General features: G+C 49.3%; 1 protein-coding gene across 4 annotated transcripts in view; it reads right to left on the bottom strand.

Moving 5' to 3' along the window:
- SEMA6B (semaphorin 6B) overlaps positions 1-17,363 on the bottom strand; it is a 162,905-nt gene that overhangs the window by 1,659 nt on the left and 143,883 nt on the right. For all 4 annotated transcript variants that reach the window (XM_082206313.1, XM_082206314.1, XM_082206315.1 and 1 more), the window contains 9 exons: positions 15,820-15,939; positions 14,362-14,450; positions 14,031-14,248; positions 11,836-11,967; positions 8,566-8,715; positions 5,438-5,632; positions 4,238-4,378; positions 3,278-3,355; positions 1,201-1,259 (listed from right to left, as the gene is read on the bottom strand). In XM_082206313.1, the coding sequence (XP_082062439.1) occupies positions 1,201-1,259; positions 3,278-3,355; positions 4,238-4,378; positions 5,438-5,632; positions 8,566-8,715; positions 11,836-11,967; positions 14,031-14,248; positions 14,362-14,450; positions 15,820-15,939 (1,182 nt within the window). The remainder of the gene's footprint in view (positions 1-1,200; positions 1,260-3,277; positions 3,356-4,237; positions 4,379-5,437; positions 5,633-8,565; positions 8,716-11,835; positions 11,968-14,030; positions 14,249-14,361; positions 14,451-15,819; positions 15,940-17,363) is intronic.

The raw sequence follows: 17,363 nt of genomic DNA, 5'->3' as shown, positions 1-17,363 counted from the left end.
ATATTTGCTCCCCCCCCCGGCCTCCAATGTTTTCAGAAGCAGAGAGGCAGACTCAGAAGCTGAACAGATTAGAGAGGAGTTATCCAGCTACGAGATAATGACAGGAGAACCAGAAGGGAGGGGACAGGTAGGAGAGACGCCAATCGAGAGTATGGGGGACCCCTCTCTCCCCAGACTCGGAGGTCTGAACATATCAGAGAACAAGGGAGGTGGCGAGAGGGAGGAACTTCCTGTCTTGCTGCGGAAGTTGGAAGTCGGGGTTAGAGTGGGCAACCGCCCTTCCCGTGGAGATCTGTGTACAGTCGTACCTTGGTTTTTGAACAGCTTAGTTCTCGAACGTGAGGGTGTGGCTACTGTCACATGCTGACAGCTACTAAGAGCCACAGGTGAGAGCTGAGTGCAGGGGCAGTGGCGACAGTGGGGGGGGGAGGGAAGAACCATTGGTGGACAAACTAGGTAAAAGTTAAGGTAAAGGAGCCCTGGGCGGTTAAGTCCAGTCAAGGGCGACTCTGGGGTTGCGGCGTTGATCTCGCTTTCGGGCCGAGGGAGCCGGCGTTTGTCCACTGACAGCTTTCTGGGTCATGTGGCCAGCAGGACTAAATCGATTCTGGTGCAATGGGACACCGTGACAGAAACTAGAGCACATGGAAACAGCATTTACCTTCCCGCCACAGCTATGCCTATTGATCTACTTGCACTGGCGTGCTTTCGAGCTGCTAGGTTGGCAGGAGCTGGGACAGAGCAATGGAGGCTCACTCTGTCGTGGGGATTTGAACCGCTGACCTTCCGACCAGCAAGCCCAAGAGGCTCAGTGGTTTAGACCACAGCTCCACCCGCATCCCCAGAAGGAGCACAATGTGTCCCCCACCAGCAATATTGGCCCTCCCCATACAGCCCATCCATTCTGCTTAATACATATGGCCCCTAATGGCCTCATCTGGGCAAACAGAGGCCAGGGTTGTTTAGGTCACATCTGCACCATGGATTCAAAGCGCTTCCAAGAATCCCGTCATTTAACCCCTGCAGGCCTACAATGCCAGCGCTCTCAAAGCTCCCAGCATTGTTTGGGGGAAAGCTATACACTTTCAGTGTGTGGTGTGGGAGTTTGTGCGGCCGTGGTGAGTTTGTGGCAGGATCCGAGCAGCGGACTTGCCCAGCCGCCCTCAACCCCATAGCCAGGAAAGGTGGACAGGCACACACCTTCACAGTCGCCAAGGTGAGAGGTCTTGCCTCCGATGATGTCCTGCTCGAACGCGACCCTGTAGCCAGACGAAGGGTGAAGAGAGGGAAGCACAGAGTTAGATAAAGATAAAGGGTGGTTTCTATTAAGTGAGTCTGTTCCATGCAGGACATCTGAAGGGTTCAACTTCTCTTGTTAGGTTGTTTTTTAAATTTTAATTTATACTTTTCAAATTTATACATTTCACCATTGATTTTTCTGGGGGGTACGCAGGGGTACACCCCCTAAACATTTGGTGAATCTTTGTAAAAGTAAAGGGTAAAGGGACCCCTGACCATTAGGTCCAGTCGTGGCCGACTCTGGGGTTGCGGCGCTCATCTCACTTTATTGGCCGAGGGAGCCGGCGTACAACTTCCGGGTCATGTGGCCGGCAGGACTAAGCCGCTTCTGGTGAACCAGAGCAGCGCACGGAAACGCCGTTTACCTTCCTGCCGGAGTGGTACCTATTTATCTACTTGCACTTTGACGTGCTTTCGAACTGCTAGGTTGGCAGGAGCAGGGACCGAGCAACGGGAGCTCACTCCGTCACGGGGATTCGAACCGCCGACCTTCTGATCGGCAAGCTCTAGGCTCTGTGGTTTAACCCACAGCGCCACCCGCGTCCCTGTGAATCTTTGTACTTTTGTCCATTTACTGTATTTATTTTCCTCGGTTTGAACTATAAAATGGTGATTTTCTTGAGTCAAAATGAGAGTACAGTGGTACCTCTGGTTGCGAACGGGATCCGTTCCGGGGGCCTGTTCGCAACATGAGCAGAATGCAACCCGCGTCTGCGCGTTTGTGAGTCACGATTTGCCGCTTCTGTGCATGCATGTGACGTCATTTTGCGAATCTGCGCATGCACGAGCAGCAAAACCTGGAGGTAACCCTTTCCGGTACTTCCGGGTCGCCGCAGGACGCAAACTGAAAACGCGCAACCGGAAGCAAACGTAACATGAGGTATGACTGTACCCCTAAACATTCTTAAACATGTTCGCCGTATTTTTCGCTCTATAAGACGCACCAGACCACAAGACGCACAGAGTTTTTGGAGGAGGGAAGCAAGAAAAAATATATTCTGAATCTCAGAAGCCAGAACAGCAAGAGGGATCGCTGCGCAGCGAAAGCAGCAATCCCTCTTGCTGTTCTGGCTTCTGGGATAGCTGCGCAGCCTGCATTCGCTCCATAAGACGCACACACATTTCCCCTTGCTTTTTAGGAGGGAAAAAGTTAGCCGTATAGAGCAAAAAATACGGTAAATCTGACGACTCCTCTTACCAAGATCCTGGATGACCCAAGCTTCCTCTGCTCTGGTCAGAGTGGGAGAATCCTGGAGCAACTTCAGAGCAAAGCGGGTCCCAGAGAACAGCCTGTGCGCTGTGGGGCAGCCCCCCTCAAACCCCATACTGTCCTACACCCTGGCTGAGCCTTGCCCCAGAGCAGGGGACCCGCACCCCACCCAAAAGCGAACCCTCCACCCACAAACATGCTCCCTTTTGACTTGCACCCATAGAGTGGTGCCCCGCAAGACGAACGCCTCGCGAGACGAAAAACTCACAAAACGAAAGTTTTTTTTCGTTTTCGAGTTGCTTCGCAAGATGAATTTCCCTATGGGCTTGCTTCGCAAAACGAAGCTTGCCCCACAAGCTCCGGGGACAGCGGGAAGCGCAGCGCGTCTTCCCCGCTGTCCCCGGACCCCTTTTGAACCAAGGGGCGGCAAGGGGGAGAAGCGATCTTCTCCCCGCAGCCCCTTGCTTCAAAAGAGGGGACAGAGCAGTGCTTCCCCTCTGTCCCCGGACGGTCTCCATAGGAACGCATTGATTGATTTCCAGTGCATTCCTATGGGAAACCGTGCTTCGCAAGACGAAAAACTCACAAGAAGAAAAAACTTGCGGAACGAATTAATTTCATCTTGCGAGGCACCACTGTACTTTTATAGCCTCTGTGGGGCAGGTGTAGAAGCTTCTGTAGAAGGAGAAGCGTAATCCTCATCATCAGCCGCGCCCCCCTAATCATCATCATCATCATCATCGAGGGGCATTTGCCACCAGATATTACCTTGTGCTCTGTTCCAGGAAAATACAAGAGCCTTCTGGCGTCCAGCCACAGTATGGATCACGGCTCCCCAGGCAGTTTCTGAAGGGAAGACGGGTTTTTTTGGGAGTGGTGGTCAGTAAAAACACACAGAAATTGCTAGAGAACCATGAAGACATAAAAAACCAGGAATCCTAAAATCACTGACTAACAACAACAACAAGAATTTATTATTTATACTCTGGGTGGCTCCCAAGAGAATTAAAAGCACATTTGATGAGAGGATGTTCCAAAGGGCAGGGGCCACCACTGAGAAGGCCCTCTCCCTGGTTCCCTATAATCTGACTTCTCACAGTGAGGGAATCTCCAGAAGGCCCTCGGAGCTGGACCTCAGGTGTCTGGGATGGATGATGGGGGTGGAGACGCTCCTTCAGGTCTACTGGGTTGAGGCCATTTAGGGCTTTCAAGGTCAGCACCAACACTTTGAATTGTGCTCGGAAACGTCCTGGGAGCCAATGTAGGTCTTTCAAGACCAGTGTTATAGGGTCTCGGCGGCCAGTCGCATTCTGGATTAATTGCAGTTTCTGGGTCACCTTCAAAGGTAGCTCCACGTAGAGCGCATTGCAGTAGTCCAAGTGGGTTAGCGGAGTCTGTAACTTGAAGCGTATGTAACCTGAAGTGTATGTAACCCGAGGTACAGCTGTATTTTCTTAAGTTCATTACAGATCAGCTCCCCAAAGTTCTTAACTTTATCACAAGTCCACCACATGTGATAAAAATCCCTGTCGGCCTCTTTGCATTTCCAACATCTTTTATTCCTCATCCTATACGTTTTCGCCAACTTTACTGGTGTTAAGGTGCCTGCCTTTCGATGCAAAATGAATCGACTCTCCTCCTCTGTCCCAACCAATTGTCAGCACGGGGGGGGGGGGGAGAGGCTGCGTTAAAAACCCCAGCACATGGGAACAGGAATGGAAAACTCACTTTATGCAACCAGAATGCTGGTGACACCGGGCCACGGGGGCACGAACCACGCAGGGAGGGAAGGCCAGGAGCAGGGACCCCGTGGCCTTGTCCAATTCCATGCCCAGAAGTTTCCGTTCACCCACAATGTCTTTTCCGCACCTGGAGGGGAAAAATCAATCAATCAATCAATCAATCAATATCAATCAATCTTTATTACGGTCCAGAAACCCAACAAATTGTTACAAAGCAATGCCCAATTCAGACAGCCTAAATAAATAATAATAATAATTTATTATTTATACCCCGCCCCCATCTGGCTTGGTTTCCCCAGCCACTCTGGGCGGCTTCCAAAAAACTATTAAAATACTGCAATACATTAAAAGCTTCCCTAAACAGGGCTTCCTTCAGATGTCTTCTAAAAGTCTGGTAGTTGTTTTTCTCTTTGACATCTGGTGGGAGGGCGTTCCACAGGGCGGGTGCCACCACCGAGAAGGCCCTCTTCCTGGTTCCCTGTAACTTGGCTTCTCACAGTGAGGGAACCGCCATAAGGCCCTCGGTGCTGGACCTCAGTGCCCGGGTAGAACGATGGGGGTGGAGATGCTCCTTCAGATATACTGGACCGAGGCCGTTTAGGTTAAGGTAAAGGTAAAGGGGACCCCTGACCATTAGGTCCAGTCGTGACCAACTCTGGCGTTGCGGCGCACATCTCGCTTTATTGGCCGAGGGAGCCGGCATACAGCTTCCGGGTCATGTGGCCAACAGGACTAAGCCGCTTCTGGCGAACCAGAGCAGCAAACGGAAACGCCATTTACCTTTCTGCTGGAGCGGTACCTATTTATCTACTTGCACTTTGACGTGCTTTCGAACTGCTAGGTTGGCAGGAGCAGGGACTGAGCAACGGGAGCTCACCCCGTCATCGTGGGGATTCGAACTGCCAACCTTCTGATCGGCAAGCCCTAGGCTCTGTGGTTTAACCCACAGACATGTAGCATTCCACAATCAGGGGGGCCACCACCGAAAAGTCCCGTTCTCTTGTTGCCAGCCTCCAAACATCTCTGGGATGGGGAGAAGACAGAGAAGGGCCTTATCTTAAGGACTGCTTCATTGCTTTTCATTCTGTATTCCAGCCTGCTGCTCAGTGACAGCTCCCGACGTCTCTCCACAAGAGTTGCTCTTGCCACCAAATCCTAAAGAACTCTTGCCCACGGCCAAACTTACTTGTCGCTGGGATAGGTCTCGAACTCCTCCAGCAGCAAACTCTGGCTGCTGGCCCTTACGGTCGCAGAGCTGGTGCTGACATTGGTGTGGATGAGGAATTTGAAGACGGTGCCGGTGTCGGAGGCCAGGAACACCACGGTGTGGTTCCTGCCGGGCCCTGCTGTGGGGTCCACCACAATCTTGCGCAACTGATACCTGCCCAGAGAAACAGAGGTGGTGGGTTTATCGTCTACGCGCACAAAACCAGTGCGGGGCTGGTGTGTGTGTGTGTGTGTAAAGAAGCAAAGACCACCAGGGTCATAGCAATGATTCATAGAATCATAGAGTTGGAAGAGACCACAAGGGCCATCGAGTCCAACCCCCTGCCAAGCAGGAAACACCATCAGAGCACTCCTGACATACGGTTGTCAAGCCTCTGCTTAAAGACCTCCAAAGGAGGAGACTCCACCACACTCCTTGGCAGCAAATTCCACTGTCAAACAGCTCTTACTGTCAGGAAGTTCTTCCTAATGTTTAGGTGGAATCTTCTTTCTTGTAGTTTGGATCCATTGCTCCGTGTCCGCTTCTCTGGAGCAGCAGAAAACCACCTTTCTCCCTCCTCTATGTGACATTCTTCAACATCAACTCCCAAAAAATTTACACATCACTTGGGAAGACAGGTGAACTAATACAGTGGTACCTCGGGTTACATACGCTTCAGGTTACAGACTCCGCTAACCCAGAAATAGTACCTCGGGTTAAGAACTTTGCTTCAGGATGAGAACAGAAATTGTGCAGCGGCAGCAGCAGAAGGCCCCATTAGCTAAAGTGGTACCTCAGGTTAAGAATAGTTTCAGGTTAAGAACGGACCTCTGGAACGAATTAAGTACGTAACCAGAGGTACCACTGTACCAGTGTACTGGAAGAAGCAAAGATCACCAGTGTTGAGGCAATGATTCTTCAACATCAACTTGGTTGGGCTGGTCATGTTGTGTGGATGCCTGATGATCATCTTCCAAAGCAACTACTTTATTCTGAACTTAAAAATGGAAAGTGTAACGCTGGTGGTCAACAAAAGAGGTTCAAAGACTCTCTCAAGGCAAATCTTAAAAAATGTAGTATAAACACCGACAACTGAGAAATACTGGCCTGCGAGCGCTCCAGTTGGAGAACAGCCTTTACCAAAGGTGTCATGGGCTTTGAAGACACTCGAACTCAGGTCAAAAGGGAGAAACGTGCTAAGAGGAAGGCAAACCCTCACCAGAATCAACTCCCACCTGGAAACCAATGTCCCCACTGTGGAAGGATGTGTGAATCCAGAATTGGCCTTCACGGTCACTTATGGACACACCGTCAAGACCGTGTTCATGGAAGACAATATTCCTTGGCTATGAGGGATTGCCAAAAAGAAAATGAGATTTGTCTGTTTGTGTGTGTCTATACATAAAAGGTAATAAAGGTAAAGGTTAAGGACCGCTGGATGATTAAGTCCAGTCAAAGGCGACTATGGGGTTGTGGCGCTCATCTCGCTTTTCAGCCGGCGTTTGTCCACAGACAGCTTTCCGGGTCATGTAGCCAGCAGGACTAAACCACTTCTGGCACAACGGGACACCGTGATGGAAACCAGAGTGCATGGAAATGACTTTTACCTTCCTGCCGCAGTGGTACCTATTTATCTACTTGCGCTGGCGTGCTTTCAAATGGCTAGGTTGGCAGGAGCTGGGACAGAGCAACAGGAGCTCACTCCATTGCAGGGATTCAAACCATTGACCTTCTGATTGGCAAGCCCAAGAGGCTCTGTGGTTTAACCCACAGCGCCACCCGCATCCCTCTATACACAATATTTAAAATCCCTCCCTTCGCAGGGAATTTTGCAAGCCACTTTTCTAGGATAGACGCACCACGCCTCTCCTCCAAATTCTCTGCCTGCCACACCCCTGTTTCTAAAACAACCGCAATCGTGAATGCCAAATGCAATGACACGTTTAATCAGCCAGATCCCACCCACCCCTTCTCAAACGCCCTCCTCGGCTGGCTCGCTGTACCCTTTGCAAAGCGGGTGGCGGCGGGTAGTCAATTAGAGGAAAGTTTTCTGTCATCTCATTAAATCTGCAATTATCCCCACCAATTAATTCTGGCTGTTTTGCATGTGAAGCTAGCCTCGCTAGCAGCACCCGGCGAGGAGAGGGGTAAAGGAGGTGCAAAGGGCTACAGGGAGGAGTAGGGTTGCGATGGAGAATCTCTTCTCTATGGGGATGTAAATTATGTCCTTTGCTGCTGGTGGTTGTGTATGTATTTGCCTCCGTTCCTGCCGCTGTCCGGGGCTCCCCCCATTTTTTTGGGGGGGGGGCCTAAGCACAGGCTGAAGGATGCACACAGACCCCACCCCCAGCCCAATATCTCCCAGTGCGCATTTCTGGCTTGAGAGACAACAGGAACGATGCTTGATTAATTTCACATAAAACATCAATTAAGACAGATTTAATTAGAACCAGCTCGCCTTGGCGGTGGTGCTTAGGAAATTAATGGAAACTGCTTGTTTTCCCGTCTCTGACACACACACACACGTAAAATGCACAAAGTATTCACGCAAGAGAGGTCTGCAATATATATTGCATGGAAACGGAATGGTAGCAGCTCTGTGTGGTTGATTAATCCAAATTAGGTAAATCAGCTGAAAAAATACACTGGCTGTCTGTTGATTAAATTGGTCAGCAGACTTTAACCCCTCATTCTTCTCCAGGCTAAACATAGGTAAAGGTAAAGGGACCCCTGACCATTAGGTCCAGTCGTGACCGACTCTGGGGTTGCAACACTCATCTCGCTTTACTGGCCGAGGGAGACAGCGTACAGCTTCCGGGTCATGTGGCCAGCAGGACTAAGCCGCTTCTGGCAAACCAGAGCAGCGCATGGAAATGCCGTTTACCTCCCCGCCGGAGCGGTACCTATTTATCTACTTGCACTGGCGTGCATTCGAACAGCTAGGTTGGCAGGAGCAGGGACCGAGCAACGGGAGCTCACCCCGTCGCGGGGATTCGAACAGCCAGCCTTCTGATTGGCAAGTCCTAGGCTCTGTGGTTTAACTCACAGTGCCACCTGCGTCCCAGGCTAAACATACCCACGTTGAAATTTTTGTAGCTCTCCCTTACCGGGTCATGGTCCTGATGATCCAGGGTGCGTTGCCCAGCGATGGAACCGACTCGTCCATCAACGGATGCGTCTTGACAAAATTGAGGATCTCGTCCGGGAAGAAGCTTGAGGAATTGTAGCGCATCCCCGGAGCTGCGCAACAACCCGGCCTGAGAGGCAAATGTCCAGAAGTCAATATTCTGCGCTACGTGAGCAAGGAAAGAGGTTCGTAGCTGGACGGGGGCTACCGAGATGTCCCAACAGAAGAAACACCCAAACCCATCTGTTATGTACTAAGCTTGGATCCTAGAACAATAGGCAGGTAGGATCCTAGAATGCAACAACTGATTGGCCTGCAGGAGAAGACCACTCAGGCTCCAGGAGGAAATTACTGTATTTTTTGCTCCATAAGACACACTTTTTTCTTCCTAAAAAATAAGGGGAAATGTCTGTGCGTCTTATGGAGCGAATGCCAGGGGCAAACAGCAGATCATGCTTTTTTTCTGAAAGTGGATGTTGAAACGAAGCTGCTGATTGTTTGCCAATCAGGGAAAGAGATAAGGGACGCTAGAGATAAAGGAGGCTGCCTGGGAGGGTGGGAGGTAAAGACAGCAAACTTGCAAAGGGGGGGGGGGAAGAGGAAGACTAAAGCAATAAGGAGAGAAATTAGAAGAAAAGGAGGAGCAAAAAATTGCTCCAGCTAAGGAAAAGACACAAAGGCAAACAAGAGGGAAGGGTGTGTTGAAAGGAAGCAGCTGATCGGTGGGATCGGGAGAGAGATAAGGGACGCTAGCTGAGGTTGCCTGGGAGGGGGGAGGTAAAAGCAGGATTTTTACATTGGGTCATCCCAAATTCACCATCAGATCACATAGCATGTTCATGGCTACAGCCTGCACCAAAAAACACACACACCCGCTGTTTCCTGAGGCTGCAGTGGTGTAAAAATGTGGTTACAAAGCACGGAGCCACATGGATCCTCAGGATTTTTGCATTGGGTCACCCCAAATTCACCATCAGATCACATGTCTGTGGCCACAGCATGAACCACAAAAATCATACATCCACTGCTTTGTTCAGAATATTTTTTTCCTTGTTTTCCTCCTCTAAAAACTAGGTGCGTCTTATGGAGTAAAAAATAAATGCTGTAATCAGCCTATTAGGCTGGTAAGATCATAGAATGCAACAACTGACTGGCCTGCAGGAGAAGACCAATCAGGTTCCAGGAGGGAAGCAGAATCAGCCAATCAGACGAGACCCATTGTGTAAATAATATATATAAGAGCCTGAGGTTTTTTTTGGGGCAATTAAACCACTGTTTTACAAGCTGCAATAAAGAGCATGAAATCCCTGCAGGACTCTGAGTATATTTCACCATCCCACTATCATTCCTAACAGAGGTGAAATATTTTGTAGGGGGACAGTTTTGGGGCGTGTGAGCACGGCGCCTCCCTCCCTAAGCCGGGCAGAAATTTCCCGGGCTTTGGAAGTAGGTGCCAGGAGAACATTTAGGGACTAGTCTAAATGTGACCACACACCACTGATTTGCACACAAACTACATGTGGGATGTAATCCATTAGCACAGTCCAATGCCGGATTTCGGTTTGATGAGGCCCTAAGCTACTGAAGGTAATGGGGCCCTTTATATGTCCAGCTGTCCTTTGTCAACAACAAATTGCCGCTGTTTTTTGTGTGTGTTGAATATATGCTATATGGTAATTTATGGACCTCATAGGTATCTCAAGCCATTTGCACACGTTGCCATACAACCACTCCATGCAGAATGTAGGCACCCTATATATAGAAAGGAGCAAACCGGTGATATTTTAGGGAGCAGCCTAGCAGGCCCATGACTTACATCATAGGAGCCTACACAACACAAAACACTGTTCCTGTATGTAGGTTTTGTTTTATTTTATTTGTTTTTTATCTTACATTTTGGAAATGTACCGTATTTTTTGCTCTATAAGACTCACTTTTTCCCTCCTAAAAAGTAAGGGGAAATGTGTGTGCGTCTTGTGGAGCGAATGCAGGCCGCGCAGCTATCCCAGAAGCCAGAACAGCAAGAGGGATTGCTGCTTTCACTGCGCAGCGATCCCTCTTGCCGTTCTGGATTCTGGGATTCAGGATATTTTTTTTTCTTGTTTTCCTCCTCCAAAAACTAGGTGCGTCTTGTGGTCTGGTGCGTCTTATAGAGCGAAAAATACAGTACATCCTGTTTTTATCCCGCTTTATTTTTTTTCGGGCCCCCAAGAGAGTGAGGCCCAAAGCTATAGCTTGTTTATCTTATATATGAATCTGTCACTGGTCAAATACAATATTCCTTGTTTCCCTAGCGTGGGCACAAGCAGGAAGACATCATTGCCTTACTGCAATTTTTCACATCAATTCAGTCTCCATTTGAGACAAACTCACCGTTTCTTTGTGTAATACAAGCCTGCCTTTCAGGGATCAAATCGTGAACTGAAATGTGGGGGACTCCCTGGTCCTGAATGGGGCAACTGTGCCCCTGAAGGACCAGGTGCGCAGCCTGGGAGTCATTCTGGACTCACAGCTGTCCATGGAGGCACAGGTCAATTCTGTGTCCAGGGCAGCTGTCTACCAGCTCCATCTGGTACGCAGGCTGAGACCCTCCCTGCCTACGGACTGTCTCGCCAGAGTGGTGCATGCTCTGGTTATCTCCCGCTTGGACTACTGCAATGCGCTCTACGTGGGGCTACCTTGGAAGGTGACCCGGAAACTACAACTAATCCAGAATGCGGCAGCTAGACTGGTGACTGGGAGCGGCCGCCGAGACCATATAACACCAGTCTTGAAAGACCTACATTGGCTCCCAGTACGTTTCCGAGCACAATTCAAAGTGTTGGTGCTGACCTTGAAAGCCCTAAACGGCCTCGGCCCAGTAGACCTGAAGGAGCGTCTCCAGCCCCATCGTCCAGCCCGGACGCTGAGGTCCAGCTCTGAGGACCTTCTGGCAGTTCCCTCATTGCGAGAAGTGAGGTTACAGGGAACCAGGCACAGGGCCTTCTCGGTAGTGGCACCCGCCCTGTGGAACGCCCTCCCATCAGATGTCAAGGAAATAAACAACTACCTGACATTCAGAAGACATCTGAAGGCAGCCCTATTCAGGGAAGTTTTTAATGTATGACATCTTAGTGTATTTTTGGTCTTTGTGGAAGCCTCCCAGAGTGGCTGGGGAAACCCAGCCAGATGGGCGGGGTACAAATAATAAATTATTATTATTAGTTCGCTGGTGGCTTGAAAGAACATGGCGGCTGTCAGTTTCACTCACCGTGGTTTTGGCACCAGTTCCTCTGGCACAGGGGTCCAAACAGATTCGGGGGATTTCTGTTCGCGGAAGCGCCCCTCGAAGACGGAGGCGATTTGGGCCATGTCAAAGGCACACACGGCAGAGCCTGGTATGCTGGAGAAAGAGAAAAAGAGAAAGAGAAAGAGAAAGAGAAAGAGAAAGAGAAAGAGAGAGAGAGAGAGAGAGAGAGAGAGAGAAAGAAAGAAAGAAAGAAAGAAAGAAAGAAAGAAAGAAAGAGAGCGCTTTGCTGTGAATTCACAATATGGCAAATTGTAGGCACGTTGCTCTCCTTCAGCCTCAATACGGTAAAGGTAAAGGGACCCCTGACCATTAGGTCCAGTCGTGGCCGACTCTGGGGTTGCGGCGCTCATCTCGCTTTACTGGCCGAGGGAGCCGGCGTACAGCTTCCGGGTCATGTGGCCAGCATGACTAAGCCGCTTCTGGTGAACCAGAGCAGCGCATGGAAACGCCGTTTACCTTCCCCCTTTGACATGCTTTTGAACTGCAAGGTTGGCAGGAGCAGGGACTGAGCAACGGGAGCTCACCCCGTCGCGGGGATTCGAACTGCCGACCTTCTGATCGGCAAGCCCTAGGCTCTGTGGTTTAACCCACAGTGCCACCCGCGTCCCAGCCTCAATAAACCCACCTGCAAAAGTGACCTGCCATTTCCTTCTCTTATTCCCTCCACACACACGCACACCGTTTTAAATACAGTGCTCTGGATTTCTGCAGCCATTTTGCCCTTGAAATATATTGCCGTCATGGCAGAGAGTTGTTTATTCTTAAAAGGGGTTCTAAAGCAACCTCTTTGAACTGACTGCATTTTAACGATGTAGTGTTTTTAATGACAGAGTGGATTTCAACAGCAGCGACGGCTTTGACTGGCCGGCTAAACCAGGTGAGGGTAGCCTCAAACCCTTGGCGAGGTCCAATCCATATTTGTCACAATCAGCTCTGTTTTCCATGTTCTTCTTGTTGTTGTTGTGTCCTAGACTGTCTCTCCAGAGTGGTGCATGTTCTGGTTATCTCCTGCTTGGACTACTGCAATGCGCTCTACGTGGGGCTACCTTTGAAGGTGACTCAGAAACTACAACTAATCCAGAACGCGGCAGCCAGACTGGTGACTGGGAGCGGCTGCCGAGACCATATAACACCAGTCCTGAGAGGCCTACATTCGCTCCCAGTATGTTTCCGAGCACAATTCAAAGTGTTGGTGCTGACCTTGAAAGTCCTAACCAGCCTCGGCCCAGTAGACCTGAAGGAGCGTCTCCACCCCAATCATCCAGCCCAGACACAGAGGTCCAGCTCCGAGGGCCTTCTGGAGATTCCCTCCCTGCGAGGTTACAGGAAACCAGGCCTTCTCGGTGGTGGCACCCGCCCCGTGGAATGCCCTCCCATCAGATGTCAAGGAAATAAACAACTATCTGAATTTTAGAAGACATCTGAAGGCAACTATGTTTAGGGAAGTTTTTAATGTTTGATGTTTTAATCATGTTTTCAATATTCTGTTGGGAGCCAGCTAGATGGGCGGGGTATGTATGTATGTAAAAGGTAAAGGGACCGCTGACCATTAGGTCCAGTCGTGACGGACTCTGGGATTGCGGTGCTCATCTCGCTTTATTGGCTGAGGGAGCCGGCGTACAGCTTCCAGGTCATGTGGCCAGCATGACTAAGCCGCTCCTGGTGAACCAGAGCAGTGCACAGAAACGCCGTTTACCTTCCCACCGGAGCGGTACCTATTTATCTACTTGCACTCTGAGGTGCTTTCGAACTGCTAGGTTGGCAGGAGCACAGACCGAGCAATGGGAGCTCACCCCGTCGCGGGGATTCAAACCACCGACCTTCTGATCAGCAAGTCCTAGGCTCTGTGGTTTAACCCACAGCGCCACCCACGTCCCTATTTATGTTTGTATGTATGTATGTATGTATGTATAAATAAATAAATAAATAAATAAATAAAGTTGTGTTATTATACTGTAATCTGTCTTGTGATCTTCAGATGATGGGTGGTTAATAATAATAATAATAATAATAATAATAATAATAATATCAGTGTAAACTAATGCAGTGCGAAAACTCAAGACAGAAGGAACTCTAGATGTTCTGAGGGCTGAGTTCCAGAGAGCCCCCCATCCCTGCTCAAATCAGCACCCCCGCCATTCCCAACCGCCACTGACCTGTTGGCAGGCGTGGAAAAGACGGCAAGCACGACCGGCCGGCCATCGATCTCCAGGATGTCCGTGACAGACTGGATGACATTGAAGTAGAAATGGGAGTCTCCCGGGACGGAACAGTTGAGGCGAGCCTTGAGAAAGGAGGTCCACTGCTTCTCCAGAACCCGCTGAGAGCCACCCATGTCGTTCTTGCAAACTCTGGCCACTCGAGACACCACCACCTACATTGTGGGGACAGTAAGGAGGGTCAGAGGAATCTGGGTCCAAGGGTTTTTGGGTGCTGGCGCCAGGCCTGGTCAACAATCCCCATGTAGACCTCCTCTCTCCAATTTACCTTCTCTAAGTAGTTAAACTCCATTGCGATCTCCCTGAAGAAGAAGTAGACGTGGCTTTTCCACTCCACAGCGCGGACAAAATATGGTTCTGGGTGGGGAGAGTTCAGATAAAGGAGGCTATTTTTATTATTTGTATGGTTTAATGCTTTATTTAAGCGTACAGTCATACCTCGGCTTGAATACGCTTCAGGTTGAGCGCTTTTGGGTTGTGCTCCGCGGTGACCCAGAAGTAACGGAGCGCGTTACTTCCGGGTTTCGCCGCTTGCGCATGCGCAGCCGGTGAAAATGATGTCACGCGCATGCACGGAAGCGGTGAATCGTGACCCGCGCATACGCAGTCGCGGGTTGCGTTTGCTTCAGGATGCGAAAGGGGCTCCGGAATGGATCCTGTTTGCATCCTGATGTATTTACAAACAAACAAACAAACAAACAATAAGGTGCACACACTTAACCCCCAAAACCAGAGAGTAAAGGGAAAGGGTAAGAAAGAAAAAAGGATGAAGTGCCACACCCATTTGACTCCCCTCCACCATCACTTGTCATCTTTGAGTCATTTAAATTCTTATTTACATTGCATATCATTTATGGCTGTAGAGTGGTACCTCTGCTTAAGAACTTAATTCATTCTGGAGGTCTGTTCTTAACCTGAAACTGTTCTTAACCTGAAGCACCACTTTAGCTAATGGGGCCTCAAGCTGTACTGTACTGTACTGATGAACTGGAAAAATAAAAATGTGGCTCCCTTCTATGTTGGGATTGAAGATTTATGCAAACTCGCAACATATAAACAATTTGCATATTAAACACAGATGCCATGGACAAATTCTGTGATATTTGGAACCCATTCTTGCAAATACAGTGGTACCTCGGGTTACATACGCTTCAGGTTACAGACGCTTCAGGTTACAGAGTCCGCTAACCCAGAAATAGTGCTTCAGGTTAAGAACTTTGCTTCAGGATGAGAACAGAAATCGGGCGGTGGCAGCAGGAGGCCCCATTAGCTAAAGTGGTACCTCAGGTTAAGAACAGTTTCAGTTTAAGAACGGACCTCCGGAACAAATTAAGTACTTAACCCGAGGTACCACTGTACTGTAATAGGTTAAAATCTGGTGAGGTACAATAATAACCTTGTAAAATATACTTTATTTTCCCGTTTACATAGGTTCTCTTTCTCTTTCTTTTATTTCCATCTCACCCTGTTTAGTGCACATATAATTATGTACTTTTTGAACTTTCAATAAAGATGTTTAAAAGCAAAACAAAAAACCCCCCACATATTTTATTCCGGTTTGCCAGCCGATTTAAAGAAGCCTCAGTCGATTCATCGTGAGGACATTTTCCTTGACGCCGATTTGTCCGCTGAGCACGCCGCCTCGCGTTACGAGCGAACATAGCGACTTTTCCCACTCCTGCCTCCTCCCGGCCTCCCCCCAGCGCGGAGCGAATCGACAAAGCACCTTTGAACCACTTGGAGTCGTGCTTGACTGTGCGAAGAGTCGGGCTGTCTCCCAGGCTGCGGTAAATGACTGCGTCGATGGCCAGGAAATCCGTCACGGTGGCGGTGAAAAGCATTCCACCTGTCAGGGAAGGGGAGATAGATATGAGGTGATTGAAGGGAGAGAGGAGTTGTAAATAACGCCAGGTGGGCATGTTGTGCGGCGCCCGGAAGTTGGAACCGCCAAAGAAAATTTTAAAGAGAAGATAGCTGCTTATTTCCTTCACATCTGAAGGGAGGACATTCCACAGGGTGGGCGCCACCACCAAGAAGGCCCTGTGTCTGGTTCCCTGTAACCTCACTTCTCGCAAGGAGGGAACCGCCAGAAGGCCCTCGGCGCTGGACCTCAGTGTCCGGGCTGAATGATGCAGGTGGAGACGCTCCTTCCAGGTATACAGGTATATATTCTAATATATTTATTAGAAACCATGTTACTCTCTGGGTGTGTTTTTAATTTAAAGTTGGGCTCATGGGACCAAACATGTGGGATGTAAACACAGGAGCAGTCAATGACAACATTCCTAGAGTGTACATGTTAGAACATGGGGAGGGATGTCTGTCTAGCAAGCAGGTAAACTTCCTGGGGACGGACTTCCTCCGCATGTGACCAGAGGTGGGTGTGGCCTCACCTGTGCAGGTAATGACAAAAGCACAGGGCAGGCAGCCATCTCTCTCTCTCTGCCATTTTTCTTTGATGAGGAAACATCTAAGGATGCTCTCTTGGCTCCCAGCCAAGAGAGGAGATAAGGACTATCTTGCTACAAGATAGATTCTAAATGTATGTAACCTTTTTAAGCTGTCTGCCTTCTGGGATCATATTGTGAACAGAACGTGAGTAAACTCTTTTATACTTTTATAAAGACTGTGTCGTGTCTTGTATTTTAAGAGGGAACAAAAGGGGAAATTACCAGAGTAATTATTATAGAGGTTCTAGCGAACCTGTGCACACGTTACCGTTGCGAACTTAAAAGGGGAATGTCTATAAACTCTGCTGATATTTTGGGAACTTGTTAGCACAAGTTGGATAAGGATATAATTAGTCAATATATCCTCTCCTGCACCCCAGAACATTCCCACAAAACAGAGGCAGGGAAGGCATCTATGATTCTTGACAAACGGGGTCATCCCTCTGCTAACACACACAAAAATGCCTTGTATCTCAAGGACCACAGATAATCCACTTCGTTGTCTCCATAGGAACCAGAGACTGGCTTGCTTCTCTGTCGTTGAAAGAGCTCATTATTTGTGCGTGTGAGACCAGGCTTGGGGAGACGCAGGTTCAAATCCTTGATTGGTAGCCTTGAGTGTGTCCCCGGTCTAACCTACCCCTCATGGTTGTTGTGATGCTTAAGGAAACCCATATATATTTGCAGGGCTGGGGGCAGGGAATGGGTGCGTGTAGGCAGCCTACAGCTCCTTGCAGGAAAGGTGAGGTATAAATGCTGTTTCTGCTTGCTGAGTCATAACATAGCTGTCAACTGTCCCTTATTTGGCGGGACAGTCCCT

Source organism: Podarcis vaucheri (assembly GCF_965113315.1).
Source record: "Podarcis vaucheri genome assembly, chromosome: 18".
Classification (NCBI taxonomy): domain Eukaryota; kingdom Metazoa; phylum Chordata; class Lepidosauria; order Squamata; family Lacertidae; genus Podarcis; species Podarcis vaucheri.
Note: the sequence above shows the minus strand (reverse complement) of the source record. Positions and strands in the feature narration are given on the sequence as shown.